Source organism: Trachurus japonicus, chromosome 6 (assembly GCF_045865225.1).
Source record: "Trachurus japonicus isolate A0001 chromosome 6, Traja_1.0".
NCBI lineage: Eukaryota > Metazoa > Chordata > Actinopteri > Carangiformes > Carangidae > Trachurus > Trachurus japonicus.
In genome coordinates, this window is record NC_140912.1 from 19591524 (window position 1) to 19605045 (window position 13522).

The following is a 13522-nucleotide window of genomic DNA, read 5'->3' on the forward strand; positions in this document are numbered from 1 at the left end:
GTAGAAGTGTAACTAGAAGAGATTTTCTTGATAGTTGTTCTATAAATAAGTGGTTAACTCCTACTGGTGTTTGCTTTTGCATTTATAAAAGGAAAAAAGGGGGAATATCTGCACACTGGATTAAGGCTCCCATTTATTGGATAATTGCAACGTTTCGACCAGACATGGTCTTCCTCCTTTTTTTCTGCTTTTGCATCTTAGACATATTTCTATGAATGACTTCATGTATGTTGGCTGAGACAGGTAAAAGCAGAGAGAAATGTGGTCAACCTTTCTGTTCTGTGGTTGTGTGAAAACATGAAGGTGGATCTCTATGAAATGGATGTGACCTCTTTCAATTGGTGGCACATTATCGCACACACGGGGAGTGGGACAAAGTGAAATCGGGTGAATTGAAAACGGAGTGAGGACTGAACAAAAGACCAGATGGGTTCTCGGAAACTGTAGCTGTCAGCAACTTGAAAAGAGGTAAAGGAAGGAGGGGGGGACAGGCAGACAGAGAGAGAGAGAGAGAGATCACCTTCTTCTTATCATACCTTCTTCTCTTGCCTTCTTAGTGCAAGCAGAAAGGAGAGGACAGAGAGGTGGTGAGTGGGAGGGGGGGGTGGGGGGGTTTTGTGTGAGGTGGGGCGGGAGGAGAGGTGGGGCAAAGTGTGGGAGAGGCAGAAGGGTGTGTGCTCACATGAACCACTCTACCCCTCCTACATGTGTGCCACTAGCCTCTGTGTCTCTCAGGCAGAATAGAAAAGTTGGAGCAAAGTCTGAGTCAGCTCGAGCAGCCACCAGACACTCACCGCAACTCCCTCCACAGTACCAGTTTTTCTTTCTCTCTCTCTCTTACTCTGTCTCCCTCTCTCTCTCTAATTTTTTTTTGCTCTCTCACTCATTCACTCTCTCCCTTTCACACACACACACACACACACACACTTGCACGCAAATACTCACGCGCACACACACACCCACACCACCCGTCACTCCTGGCAGAGGGAAGACAGGACCACAGGAGAACTGTTACACACCTTTACCACCAGATACTCACCCAGCCACTGCCAGACGCTTTGCCCAGGATGTGGACGCTTCTCTTGGGGGTCACCTTTGGATTACTGGCCTCCTCCAGGTCAGAGCTTAAAGGTGAGAGGACTCTGCCTTCGCCCAGCGGATGGCTCTTTGTTTGTGGATTTTATTTTATTTTTTATACCTTATTCTAAGCCTAAATTGTGCCTGGCTGACTGTCTGGCTATCCTCCTTTGTCATCAGATTTGAGAACAAGACAGCATTGTCTGGGTTTGTTGTTGCTTTTTTTGTTGTTGTTTTTTTTATCTCCATCTTGAGCCTAGTTGAGAATTTGAGTGTTCATGTAAAAACAAGACATTGGGGGGAGAAAAAAAGAGGCTGTACTCTGCTGCTGCTTCTGCTGCTGCTTGTAGAATGGAGGAGTGGATGCCGGTAAGAGAGCGTGTGCTACACCAGCACAGACAGGCTTACGTCTGGCAGACTGAGACTCCTGACAGACACAAAGGAGACAAGCGCTCTCGCTCACTCTGTGTCTCACATGCATTCGCACTCTGGGAAGTGAAGCTTATTTAACTGGATTTTTTTTGGGGGGGGATGTGATCAGTGTATCTTTCAGAATCACTTGTTGTTTTGAGTGTAAAAGCAGAAACAGAGGGTTGTATTGCTTTTACTGCTACAGCTGGAGTCTGTGCTGCCACGCTTAATGCTTTATTCTCTCACACAAAGGATGTTCAGCAATCGCTTTACCCCCCTTCAATGTCTCCCTCTTTTCTCTTTGTCTCTGTCTCACATGTGCTGTCTGTACGGTTTTGATTGGATTTGTTGCTCGGAGCGATATATATCTCTGGAGGTGAAGTTGCCTCTGAATCAAACAGGTCTAGGGATTTGTCTGGCTCATTCCCTCAAGAGGTGGTGGTGGGGATGTTCACAAAGGCTCCTGCTCACACTGCACCGAAGAACAATCAGCATCAGGCTGTAAATCTGACCGGTATTTAAAGGCAAATAAGAGTCCAACTAAATATCTTATATATGCACTGTATGTGGGTAGAGGAGGGTGGGGGGTGGATATCCACAGATGCCTGTACCTCTGTGAGTGTCAAGGGTAATTGGTGTCTGGTGAGAAGTGTCCCGCAGTGGTTACTGCTCGTCTTGGTCTAGACGTCGTCTTTGAACCTTAAACCTGTGGCTGCGTTTCACCTTAAGCACATCATTAAGAGCCGGACTCATGGACTTGTGGCCAGGCCAGACATCCATGTAAACCAAGATGAGATTTATGGAGGGCTTTTACAATGGTTTCTGGATGCCTACCGGCAGCAGCTTATGGCATGGCATGAATGGGTCAATGAAATGTCTAGAAAAAAAAATTATGAACACATTTGGTATCTGGTATCTCTAGTTGCCTCTGAACATGTCCTGAAGGGATTCAGATTATTATATATATATATATATATATATATATATATTTCCTGGTACTTAATTAGCTAAATTTCATCCATTTAAATTGATATGTAATTGTATGACCTCTGGGAGGAATGTAATAAAACTCCAATGTAGAATAATTCAAATGTATTACTTCCTTTCAATAATTCAGTCAGCAATGAGAGACTTATCACCAATCTGAAAGACCTTCCAAATGTCATTATTTGTCAATTTCCTGTCACTAACACAAAGTTAGATAATGAAACACTGATGGTCTGATGATGTGAATGTGAATGTCAGGAAGATATGCGGCTTTGAGCACATCCAAACATCAGTCAAACTTAATTTGATGTTTAAGCTTAGTGGTATTTTTGAGTTTCCATATGGACAGAGGGGAGATAGATAAAGACCATATTTATGAGTCCTGCTGTTTCTCTGTAATGGATCAGTCTCTCTCTCTCTCTCTCTCTCTCTAATACACACACACACACATGGACTTGTAAACTTAAATGCCTGCACTTCCAATCTTACCACTGGATTTCCTGCAAATGTGGCTGTATTTGCCTTCTTGGCATTAACGACCCCTCCTGCATGTGCCCGTGTCATGTTTCAAGGTGAGGGGTGGTCAGGGGCCCTGTGGACTGGTACAGGGCCCTAACAAAGAAGGCTTGTGCCTGTTACAGCCTCTGAGTACCATCTCCTGCCACCTGAGACTCTCAGACACGTGTTTGCTTCCTCGATCACTGTAGCTTACCTTCTTTACAAACCAACCACCAGAAGCTGAATATCCCTGCATTTACAGTATGCTTCATTATATAACCTCGTCTTCTTATTTTCTCTACTTTACCCAGTGCCTTTGACACTGATTGAACTAACTTGTCTTAAATGGTTAAGGGGTCCTCAGGTTCCAGGGCAAGCCTGTCTTTGTCTTTGTGTGCTGTTAAACCTATACTTTCTAACAATATTTTGTAAGGTCTGTGGTCTACACGTACTTCCTCCTGTCTGTTTTCCTTCCTCATAGGCTACACACTAAAGACTTTGTGTTCCTGTGGAAACTCCTCAGAAAGAGCTCTGTAATGTACAAACATCCTCTATAGCATGAGGCATTTCTAACTAGGTTTATGTTAAACTCTTCCAAACTGTAAAGTCTACTTAAACTTCATCCCCATGCACTTACATGTAGGCTATGTACAACATAGGTTAGCACACCTACAGGGGACACCTTTTAATACCATGCAAGCCACAATCGCTGCATTTTATTTTCTGGGTATCTTGCAAAAGAAGAATCTCTCAACAGCAGTGATAGCTAACCATTAGCATGTGGTACCGGCATCGACTCATAACCAATGACGCTTACTATGACACAGGCAAGCGTCATTGGTTCTGACATTGACTCTGTCTCATAGGCTAGCAACAGCCTTGACAACAAAACATTATAAAACATACAAATAATGATGCATTGTTTAACCTTCATCTTGTGTTAGCTTTCTACTGCCATCTATGGTGTTCGGGTCAGTTTTGACCCGTGTTTTAAATCAGCTGTAAAATACACTAAAAACTTTTTTTTTTCATCCAATTTGTTTTTCTTCTCTTGGTTATATTGTTAGGCTTCCTTATCCATGAAAATTTTGGTTTCATTATTTTTTGGTGAGGGCCCCTGGGCCTTTTTTGTCAGTATACCCCTTGGCTTCAATTGAACCTTTCCTTTTGTCAGCTTTCTGCTACCATCTATGGTGTTAGGGTCAGTTTTGACATGAGTCTTAAATCAGCTGTAAAACACACTAAAACAATTATTTATCATCCCATTTGTTTCTCATCTCTTGGTTACATTGTTAGACTTCCTTATCCATGAAAAGGTAGGTTTTGAACTTATGCTTTCAGTTTGAACTCTCATTATTGTTCTTATCGTTATAACCGGGTCAAAATTGACCTTAACACCACAAATGTCATAATTTTAACCAGAGTATTTTAGAATTTTGTGAAAAAAAAAAAGTTTTATTTTGTTTAAATTGTGGTTCCTGACAAAGCCAAAAAGCCTTGATGCTATAAACAAATTTATGTGGTACTTGTATGCATTTAAAACCTGAAAACGGGTCACTGGTGACCCGGACACCAGAGAAAGGTTAAGTTTTTATCATAGGTTAGGTGATAATGAGCGCAATAAATGCAAAACAACAATACGATCCCATCCCTGGTTGCTATAGAGCCCCAGCTGATTAGCTTAGCTATTAGCATAGAAACTGCAAGCAGAGGAAAACAGTTGCTTGGCAAGGTCCAAAATGCCATATTTACGTCTAATTTTATTTAATTGTGCCTGTGAATATTTTATTTTTCATTTGGAGAGAGCTAAAGTTGATTATATCTGTTTTCAGTATTTTTTTGCTAAGCAAGGGTAACATCCTTCTTCTCAATAACAGAAAAGAATGCCTCAAACATTTTCGCAGTGTTTAAAATTGTCATACAGAACATTAAAACTTATATATGAAGAGCAACAACATGGGAGATAGGTCTACAACAGTAAACTACTTCTTTGCTTTGTAAATTGTGTTTTGCAAAATCAGCCAGTTGACGTATTGCAAGAAACATTATAGCGTGCCATCTGACACAATTTAGGAAGTTGAGGGTTTTTTTAATAGACTCAACGGTTATCGATTGAATTGCTGAAAGGCTAAAACAAACGCACCTTCCTGTTCTCTTTGAGTTGTTTGTCAGCAGTGTGTGTAATGGGTGGAGGTGTTGGGAAAACAGAAGTTGTGAAAGGCAACAGCACGTTAGAAAGAGATCAGATAGTCAGAGGAGTCCTTGTGACCTTCAGGTAATGTTGGTAGAGTGTGTGTGTGTGTGTGTGGGTGCGCAAATACATGTGCATCAGATCTCATTTCATCTGTCCCTACTGACTCAGTGGACCAAAGTTGTGACCAGGGGAGGTGCCAGCTGGTGGAACAACTTCACTGTTTCACATGTGTGACGATGGAGGACACTGCTACACATTGTGAGAGCGACGTTAACACAGTCTCGCTCCAAACCAGCTGAGGAACCATGGCCAAAGGCATTTTGCTGTAGTAGTGAGAGAATATACAGTAGATGATCTGTTCGAGCATCAGATCACGCACTCATGATATTTACAGAAAACGTGAGAATATTTTCGGCAAGGTGTCTCGAAGAAAGACAAGATTGTGTAAGTCGTTATGACATCAGGATACCGAGCATATACATGTTTGCTCTCTTGCTGTACTCCATGCTCTGTCCTGTAGTGTCTGAGAGCACCTGCGTGCAGGGGGTAATTTGTACTTTATTGCTGGCATGGAAAAAACAAACAAAGAGTAATGAGAGAAAACAAGACAAAAAGAGAGAGGGGAAAGTGAAGTAAGAGTCCGAGCGGCTGGAGGTTTTGGCAAGACGCAGTGTTAGAGCCCTCTTTCTCTCAGGTTCTTTACGCTCAGACTTTGCAGTTTCCTTGGTTTCAACTCTATTAGGTGACAATGGAGCCTTTGGGAGAGTCAGTGCCTTGGCATAGCAGGCCTCTGGACTGTATAAAGACACCCTTGGCTGTTCCCTCTGCATACTAATGATGATGCCTCAGATTCATGTCAGCCGCCTTTTCAGCTTACTGATGGTAAGCTGTTTGATCTCTCTGGGCAGGTTTGCAAGGCCAGGACAGTCGTCTTGTTTTTTCACCCCTTTACTTTCAGGGACACTGTGCCATGTGGCAGCATGTGTCTGGGGTTCTTTCAGGTATATGTGTGCAAGTGTGTGTGAGAGAGAAAGAGAGAGAGAAGGAGAGGGAGAGATAACAAAGAACTGAAACTGCCTCGCAGAACAAGTGCTGGCACTGTCTCTTGTTGCCCAGCTGCCACTAACAGCAGAGAGTTCATCTTCCTGCTGCTACTTGTGCTCTGTTTGCTCATGGCATCCAGTGGAAAATCTAAATCCCCCCCTTTTATCATATCTAGTCTTATAGAAATAATCCTTCCTTAATAAGGAGGTAATCATAGCCAAAATATTACAGAGACTTCAGAGGTGGGGTTGTCCTTGCAGCACCTGATGATGCATGTATGAAACCTTTCACTGTGCATCAGTGTTGTTGTTTTTTTGTTTGTTTTTTGTCACAACATTGAAGAGTTTGTGTGATGCAATGAAGTCAACTTCAATATGCAGCCTGAGAGGTCTAACTGAACGATTTGTCAATTTGTAAATGATGAATAAGTTGAACACTAATAAATATTTACACAAATATTCTCACAGTCAGTGTGGAATCTTTTATCTGATGGATCTGTGTTTATCTTTGTTCTTTGCAGCATTAGGTGTGGCTGAGGGTTAGATGTCTGTTTATCAATTTTATGTGCAACTTTGACGACCTGACTGCAGGAAGCTCAGCTGTCAGAGAGAGACGCTGTGTGTCTTGCGTGATCTTCCTCTACAAGTCTGAAGTTGCGCTGTTGAGTGACTTTCACACTTTAAACACCTCTATCTACCACCATGGTAGCGTATTCAAACAAACAGAAAACAGATAGTGCAGATGTAGGTTTTGTTATTTCCTCTGCATGTGCAAATTTAATGTGGTTGTCAATGGTGTTTGCGTTGATAAAGGATTCTTTTTTATTTCATTTCATTTCAGAATATAAAAACTGTACAATTCACTGCACTTATATATTTTCTGAGTCTCAGTCTATTTTCAACATAAAATGATCAGCTTTCTGATCAAATACTCAAAATACTCAGATTGCAGATGTTGATAATGAATTTTATTTGTAATTTAATTTACATAATTAAGCTTTGCTTTTAATGTACTTCCATCGAAAGTTTCTTACACTGAAGCTTCTGTGGAAAGGGGAACCATGGTGAAGTCACTTGCAGAAAATCATTTGTGGCAGTTGTGTGTCCCCTATAGTTTTGTCACAAGTTTCCTTCCAGGTGGTGTCTTTGCTCTTCATTGCTAATGCAAATGCTCACAGGAAAACCCCAGCTGAAACCAAATTCTTGCTTATTGAAACCAGTGCCGATGTTTATGGGTGGGGTGTTAACTTGTGGCTAAATCAATGACGTGAGCTGCATATCTGTACATGATGTTTTGTTTTGCTTTTAATAATCTATAGATTTGACGTGATTTTTTGTTTAAAAAATAGTTTTGATTATTGGCAAACAATCATAAAGTATAGGGTCCTGATGTAGAGACAATAGTGACAACTGACTCATTTTAATATGGCATACCCTAGAAAGAGCTACTCTAGCATCTGAGGAGTGCTATGCGTTGTGTGTTTTAATTCTACATAGGTGTGTCAGTTCGTTCAGTAAGCTCCGTTGGCTTCTTACTTGTTGGCCAAGTAAACTGTGCACTGTGGATGTTTACTGCCATAAAACACCACTGTCAGTGAAATTTTTTCCCTGCATAATATTTGGATTAAACCTCTGTCTTTCTGAAGAGGGTGTCAGAGAGTGTAGAGAACAGCGTACAGACATATACACAATATGTTTACACAAAATACATGAAATACTGAAATGAATATCTTACTGTAGAAAGGCCTGAGGGCCAAACACTGGATGGGTATGCTGCCTGTCCCATGATTCTTCTCTCCCAGAAAGCTCATTAGAACAAACATCTCATGACTCACACTTGAATATCGACACACAACACACCACGCATGCATAAACTTAGATTTTTACTGATTGTACATTATATGGTTGTGATAAGCGTTCACGTGTCGTGCACCATCGCAATGTTGCAGAGAAATCAGCGACTGAATCTCCTGACTGAAAGATATGATAATTGAGTTGAGTAAGAAACTGCTTTTTTTTTCTTCCCCTAACAGGAAAAAAGAAGGTTTAAGAAAACACAGAACACTGTCGATCTCTATTTTTTTCAGAACAAGCTTAAAAAGCTCCTCTTTTACAACTATTGAATGAATCCTCAGCTGTTTCATATTGATTCCACTGTGTATTACTTAAATCAAAACTCATTTCCCACCATGTTCCCAAAGCGTCTGAATTCTCCATTCTGTGGTGTGCAGCCAAATGAAACATGGCTCTTAAAGCTAAGCTCTTTCTCAGCCTGTTATGAATGTGGCTGTGGGCTGTTGGGGTCGGGGTGCCATGACATTTTGATTTTACATGTATTTTATTTATTTATTTCAAGAGCTTGGTTGTTTTTATATTAAGTTATATTGTTCTCTAATGAATCAAAACAATTTTCCATTGCACCTAAATATTCAGAGAGCTCCCTATCACTGAAGTATTTGGACTTATTATTTAATCTGTTATAGTGGAAAAAAAGAGTGATCCTTGAACAACACTTAACCAGTTGTAATTTTTCTATTTCTCTCTCTCTCTGCAGTGAGTTCTCGGGGCTGCAGCTATGCGGGGGTATATCTGGTCGAGGGAGAAGAACGTCACTCCCTGAACTTTTCCATGGCTGAAAAGGTGTGTGAGCAGCTCGGGAGCACGTTGGCAAGTCCAGAACAAGCGGTGGAAGCCTATGAAAAGGGCATGGAAACCTGCAGGTGAAACCACCAGCTTTTGTCTTATAACTACAAAAATATAGTTATAGTTATGAGGCCACAGTGCCATTTTACTCACTACTCTGTTGTGCAACTTTAAGTTTCCTGGGTTATCATGATCACATTTTGTGGAGACCAGAAAAGAGGAAGAAAGTCTTTCTGTTTTACATGAAGGATACATTACGTTTGTCATGTGGTAGGAATGAAGAAAAAAAAAATTTAATAAAGGAAGTTACCATCTGTTCCTCAACTGTGTTTGCCTTTTCTGAACATTGTGCAGTACTTCAGTTCTTGGTATGATGCAATGGGTTTAGACATGTCTGCTTGGTGACAGATTACATTCTACATTGACAACATGTATCCAAATTGTGCCAAAATACATCTTTTAATAATAACATTGTTGTTCCTGTTCAGGCACGGCTGGATGAACAATGGGAGCGTTGCCATCCTCAGACACACGGAACATGTTAACTGTGCCAATGCCTCTGTTGGGTTCATTTATCTTCGATCAAGTGATGAAAATGATGCCCTCTGCTACGATGAAAAAGGTGATTACCACAAGAAATAGTCTGTTACACATGTGTGCAATCCTTTCTGCTGATATTCAAATATGTCAAAGACCTGTTATTCACTTTTGGTAACATCTTTTTCCTGTTCCCCCATGCACATTCTAGCTGGGCTTGAGAAGAACTGTGAGGAAGAATTTGTGTCAGATGCACCAGGTCAGTACAATATGCCCATTCACCCTTGGCTTATTTTGTGCATATTTGGCAACCAAAGCTTTACACAGATTAATTAACAGCAGCACACTTTGTTTCTCTGAATTTACAGTTGGTCAGCATTTTAAAAGACATGCTGAATTTCCAGGTTATTAAACACAGTTGATTATGTAGGTCATGGAACTGACATGGGAGAAAAATGAAATCCAAGCCACAGGATGCACAAACACTGATATGAGTAACAACAGAACGAAACCTCCTTGACATCACCTCAGTCTTGTTGCTAAATGATCTCATAACTGAAGTCGACACCAACATCCTTTCAGCTCCTGGCGATGCAAGGTGGGATATGCAGTTAACCCAAATTATCCACTTCAACTAGAAAACAGCTGGGTGAGGTTACTTTTACGACCGCCTGAAGTGCTAATGAAGGATCAGTTTCCAAACCACAGGGTTTCCCCCTGTAAAGCCAAGACTGTTCATTTCTTGGTGGGATCATATTAAATCAGCTCATTGCAGGTTATTAGTATGAAAAAAAATGCTACAGACTGAAATTGCATCTCACATGGCACAGGATAACATTGGGATGTCACACCAAACTGAAGACAGAAATCACACCGTGTAGTAAAACAAATATCACTGTTGATGATACCATGGAATGCTAAGCATAATAATTTGTGTTCAAAACCCAGAGCACAGATAAACACCAAGACTAACAAACAGGATCTGACTCATTTTGTGTTCATCTACCAGCTACAGCTAATGTCACGCTGTGGTTCATATGTAAATACAGTATGTATGGCATTTATGTTGTTTGTCATAGCAATATAAATTTTGACTTAATTTGTGTAAGTGAAAATGAGTCTAAGGGTCAGGCTTTGTAACACTTTGAATAATAACTATTCTAAATTATATGAATAGATGCTGCCATTTTACTAAAAGTTTCCTCTTTTTCTGACAAGACCGGTCAAATGATGAGTGTTTGTAACCACGTGTGCCCCTCTCTATTCTCCAATCAGCTGAGCCTGCACCATCGCCTCAGGATCCAACAGTGGCAGAGGGCGAGGCAAAGCCAGAGCCCACTCCAAAAACACCACCCTCGGATGCATCTGGTAATGACGATGGAGACAACTCAGTAACACCTGCTGAAGATGGTTCTTTGGAAAAAGAATTCACCCTAACCAATAAGCCCACAGAAATGAGTGCAGAGAATCCAAAGGCTACTACACTTGCCAATGATGAAATCCCACTCGGAGGGGGTGAGAAAACCAGTGTGGTGTCCACTGTCACAGAGTTTGACCAGCCCACTGGATCTGGGATGATGCCACCTTCCTCTGAGGAGGACAAAGACAAAGCCTCTCCAACGGCCCCTGTTGGAGAGCCGGCGGAAACACAACCTCCCACTGAAGTTGAGCCGCAGGAGGGAGTAGATTCCCCAGCAGACCGTAAGAAAAATTCATGCCATAACAAAAACAAAAAAACAAAAAAATCAACCCTTAACATAATAACTGACTTACTGAATTCCATGCAGGATTTTACATGAATAACAACATCTGCCAGTGTAATGTAATCCTGTATAATAGCTATACAATAACACACAAAAGTGGTGCAAAAATATATTCATTTTATTGTGGAGCCTGTCAAAGAGAATAAGTGCTGGTTCATCTCCATAACTTCCAGAGAACATTATATTGAAAATATCGTATCTGCTTGTATATAAATATACTAATGATATAGTGGAAAACAGAAAAAAAAAGTTGAATTGGTTTTAGTGTGTCACATCCTGATTCAACAGGTTTGGCAGGACTGAAGTAACTTGAAGAACATAGGACGCCCTCTTGTGTTAGTTTGAGCTGTGGAGTGGATTTGTTACAAAACAGGACTAGATGATTTTTTTTTTTTTTTTTCTTTTGTGGTACAGGAAGAATAACCAAGTGTATTAAACAAACACATCCCATGTTTAAAAGAATGTCCATAAATCAAATTATTAGTATTATCATAAAGACACAGTCAGGAATATATTGAATTATTTAACCTAGATTTAGGTCTTAAACCTTCTTATATTCCAATGTGTCAGTGAATGATATGTATTTGAGAGTAAATATGTACCTTTTGTCTTATTGACATGCAGCTCCACAACCAGCTAATGGCAAAGGACGGGTTCTTGGCCCTGAGGGATCTGACTCTGATCAACAAGGCGATTCATCAAGTAAGCGGTCACATACCTCCTGTAATCATTGAAAGTGATTACAGTGGAATAAGAAAAGCACACACTCCCCCTTCAGCCCCATGGTTGATCAAGAGTGATTTTTCTTTACTTTTTTACTGACTAAGCTTTATACTGTCAGCTCATGACTTTTATTTTGTCATTTCTCCCTTCAGACTGGCTGGTAATCGTTGGAGTGATTGTGGCCGTTGCTGCAGTTCTTCTTGTATGTGCAGCTGTTGCCAAAAGGAAAAGGTATTTCCTCTATTGCTACTTCCTTTTGTTACTCTTTTGCACTAATAAAGTTGTCATGTAACATGCTTTTGGACATGAACACCCACCTTCATACTGCACACAGTGGGCAATAGTTACAGTTCCAACTTTCACATATTTTGCTGCACACTAGGGGATGGAGAAAAAAAAAATCAATAATAAATAAACTGTGCCTGAATGTGCTTTTTTGCAGCTTGTGCGGCCAACGGCAGACCCTGATGATCACATCCATAGATGGAGGTGAGGGGAACGGGGCGGCAGCATCAGCATCCAGCTCCCACGCCCAGGAGAGAGAGCAGGAGATGGTGACCCTCATGACCAAGGAGAAGATCCAGGAGAACGGCAACACAGAGGAGTTCACCGTCATCACGCTAGAGGAGTCACCAGATAAAGAACAGCTGCCGTGAGAGGGGAGGGCAGAGTATGGGTGAAGGTGAAGGCAGGCGGGATACAATGAGGAGACGTAGGAAGGCTGGGGTGCTGGCTCTTAACACTGGGGTTATAAACTGCTTTGGTGGTCAGGAATGAATGGAGGCTGAGGAGCGGTCTATGTGTGTGATACTTGGACAGATAATGTTTTCCTGGTGTGTGAAGCTGTTGCCTCTCAGTGGGACCAGGGTCTTTCAAACCAACATGTGCAGCATTGTGTTTGTCTGGTATGCCAGGTTAGTTAGGACTGAATGGGGGGGGTCATGCATGGTAGGGTATCATGCGTACATGCATAGCAGGGTGCGTGTATGAGTGTACATGTGAATGAGGTTTTTTGTGTCAGTTCTTTGTGTTTGTGAGCTATTAGGCTTTGTTGATGATGGGGCTGGAGAGGCATGGGTTTAAAAGGGAGGGGGTGGGGGGTCGGGCGGGTGGGCGTTGAGGTTGTAATTTGTGAAGAACATATTGAATACAGATTTTTCACTTTTTAATAGAATTGGTGAATCCTAAAAATGTAGGGCCCAATCAGCCTAAATAGGACAATGAAAACTGGTCTATTTTCTTTGAGATACAACATAGAAGAAAAAAAAGAATTTTAAACAAACAGCTTCCGGTGTTTTCCATGTGTTTCATTTTATAATTATTTGTTTGCTTATTGTTGTAACCTTGTGTATATTTCAGACATTGCCTGTGGACTGGAGTTTTTCGTTTTCCATTTTCAAGAAAGCTGGGGATGTAATTTCCTTAATTTATGCAGCTTTGAGTCCCTTTTTCTTGAGCTCTGTATATAAAGTATATGTTTTGGAAATGCCTTAGCAATAGCTGCCAGTGCTATTTGTTCTATTGTTTCTTTTCTGGCAGGAAAGGGCTTTATATCCCTTTTAAATACAGGAATGTGTCACTTTTGAGAGTTATTTAATTAGCAACAGAACCACTGAGGTAAACAATTGCAAATGGATTTTGCAGTC

At 41.1% G+C, this 13522-nt stretch overlaps 1 protein-coding gene across 1 annotated transcript; it reads left to right on the forward strand.

Moving 5' to 3' along the window:
* The first annotated feature begins 707 nt into the window (after positions 1 to 707).
* Positions 708 to 13484, forward strand: cd44b (CD44 molecule (IN blood group) b). The gene is made up of 8 exons (XM_085779621.1): positions 708 to 1131; positions 8765 to 8930; positions 9342 to 9475; positions 9602 to 9649; positions 10666 to 11091; positions 11778 to 11855; positions 12029 to 12107; positions 12319 to 13484. The coding sequence occupies exons 1-8, from the start codon at positions 1068 to 1070 to the stop codon at positions 12530 to 12532; spliced, it is 1209 nt and encodes a 402-aa protein (XP_085635747.1). The 5' UTR covers positions 708 to 1067; the 3' UTR covers positions 12533 to 13484.
* The last annotated feature ends 38 nt before the right edge of the window (positions 13485 to 13522 follow it).

Excerpts from the sequence above, each read along its gene's own strand:
- cd44b (XM_085779621.1), top strand. The coding sequence starts at position 1,068 with ATGTGGACGCTTCTCTTGGGGGTCACCTTTGGATTACTGGCCTCCTCC. Across the intron at positions 8,931-9,341 it reads AAGGGCATGGAAACCTGCAG|GCACGGCTGGATGAACAATG; the intron begins GTGAAACCACCA and ends GTTCCTGTTCAG. Across the intron at positions 11,856-12,028 it reads TCAACAAGGCGATTCATCAA|ACTGGCTGGTAATCGTTGGA; the intron begins GTAAGCGGTCAC and ends TTCTCCCTTCAG.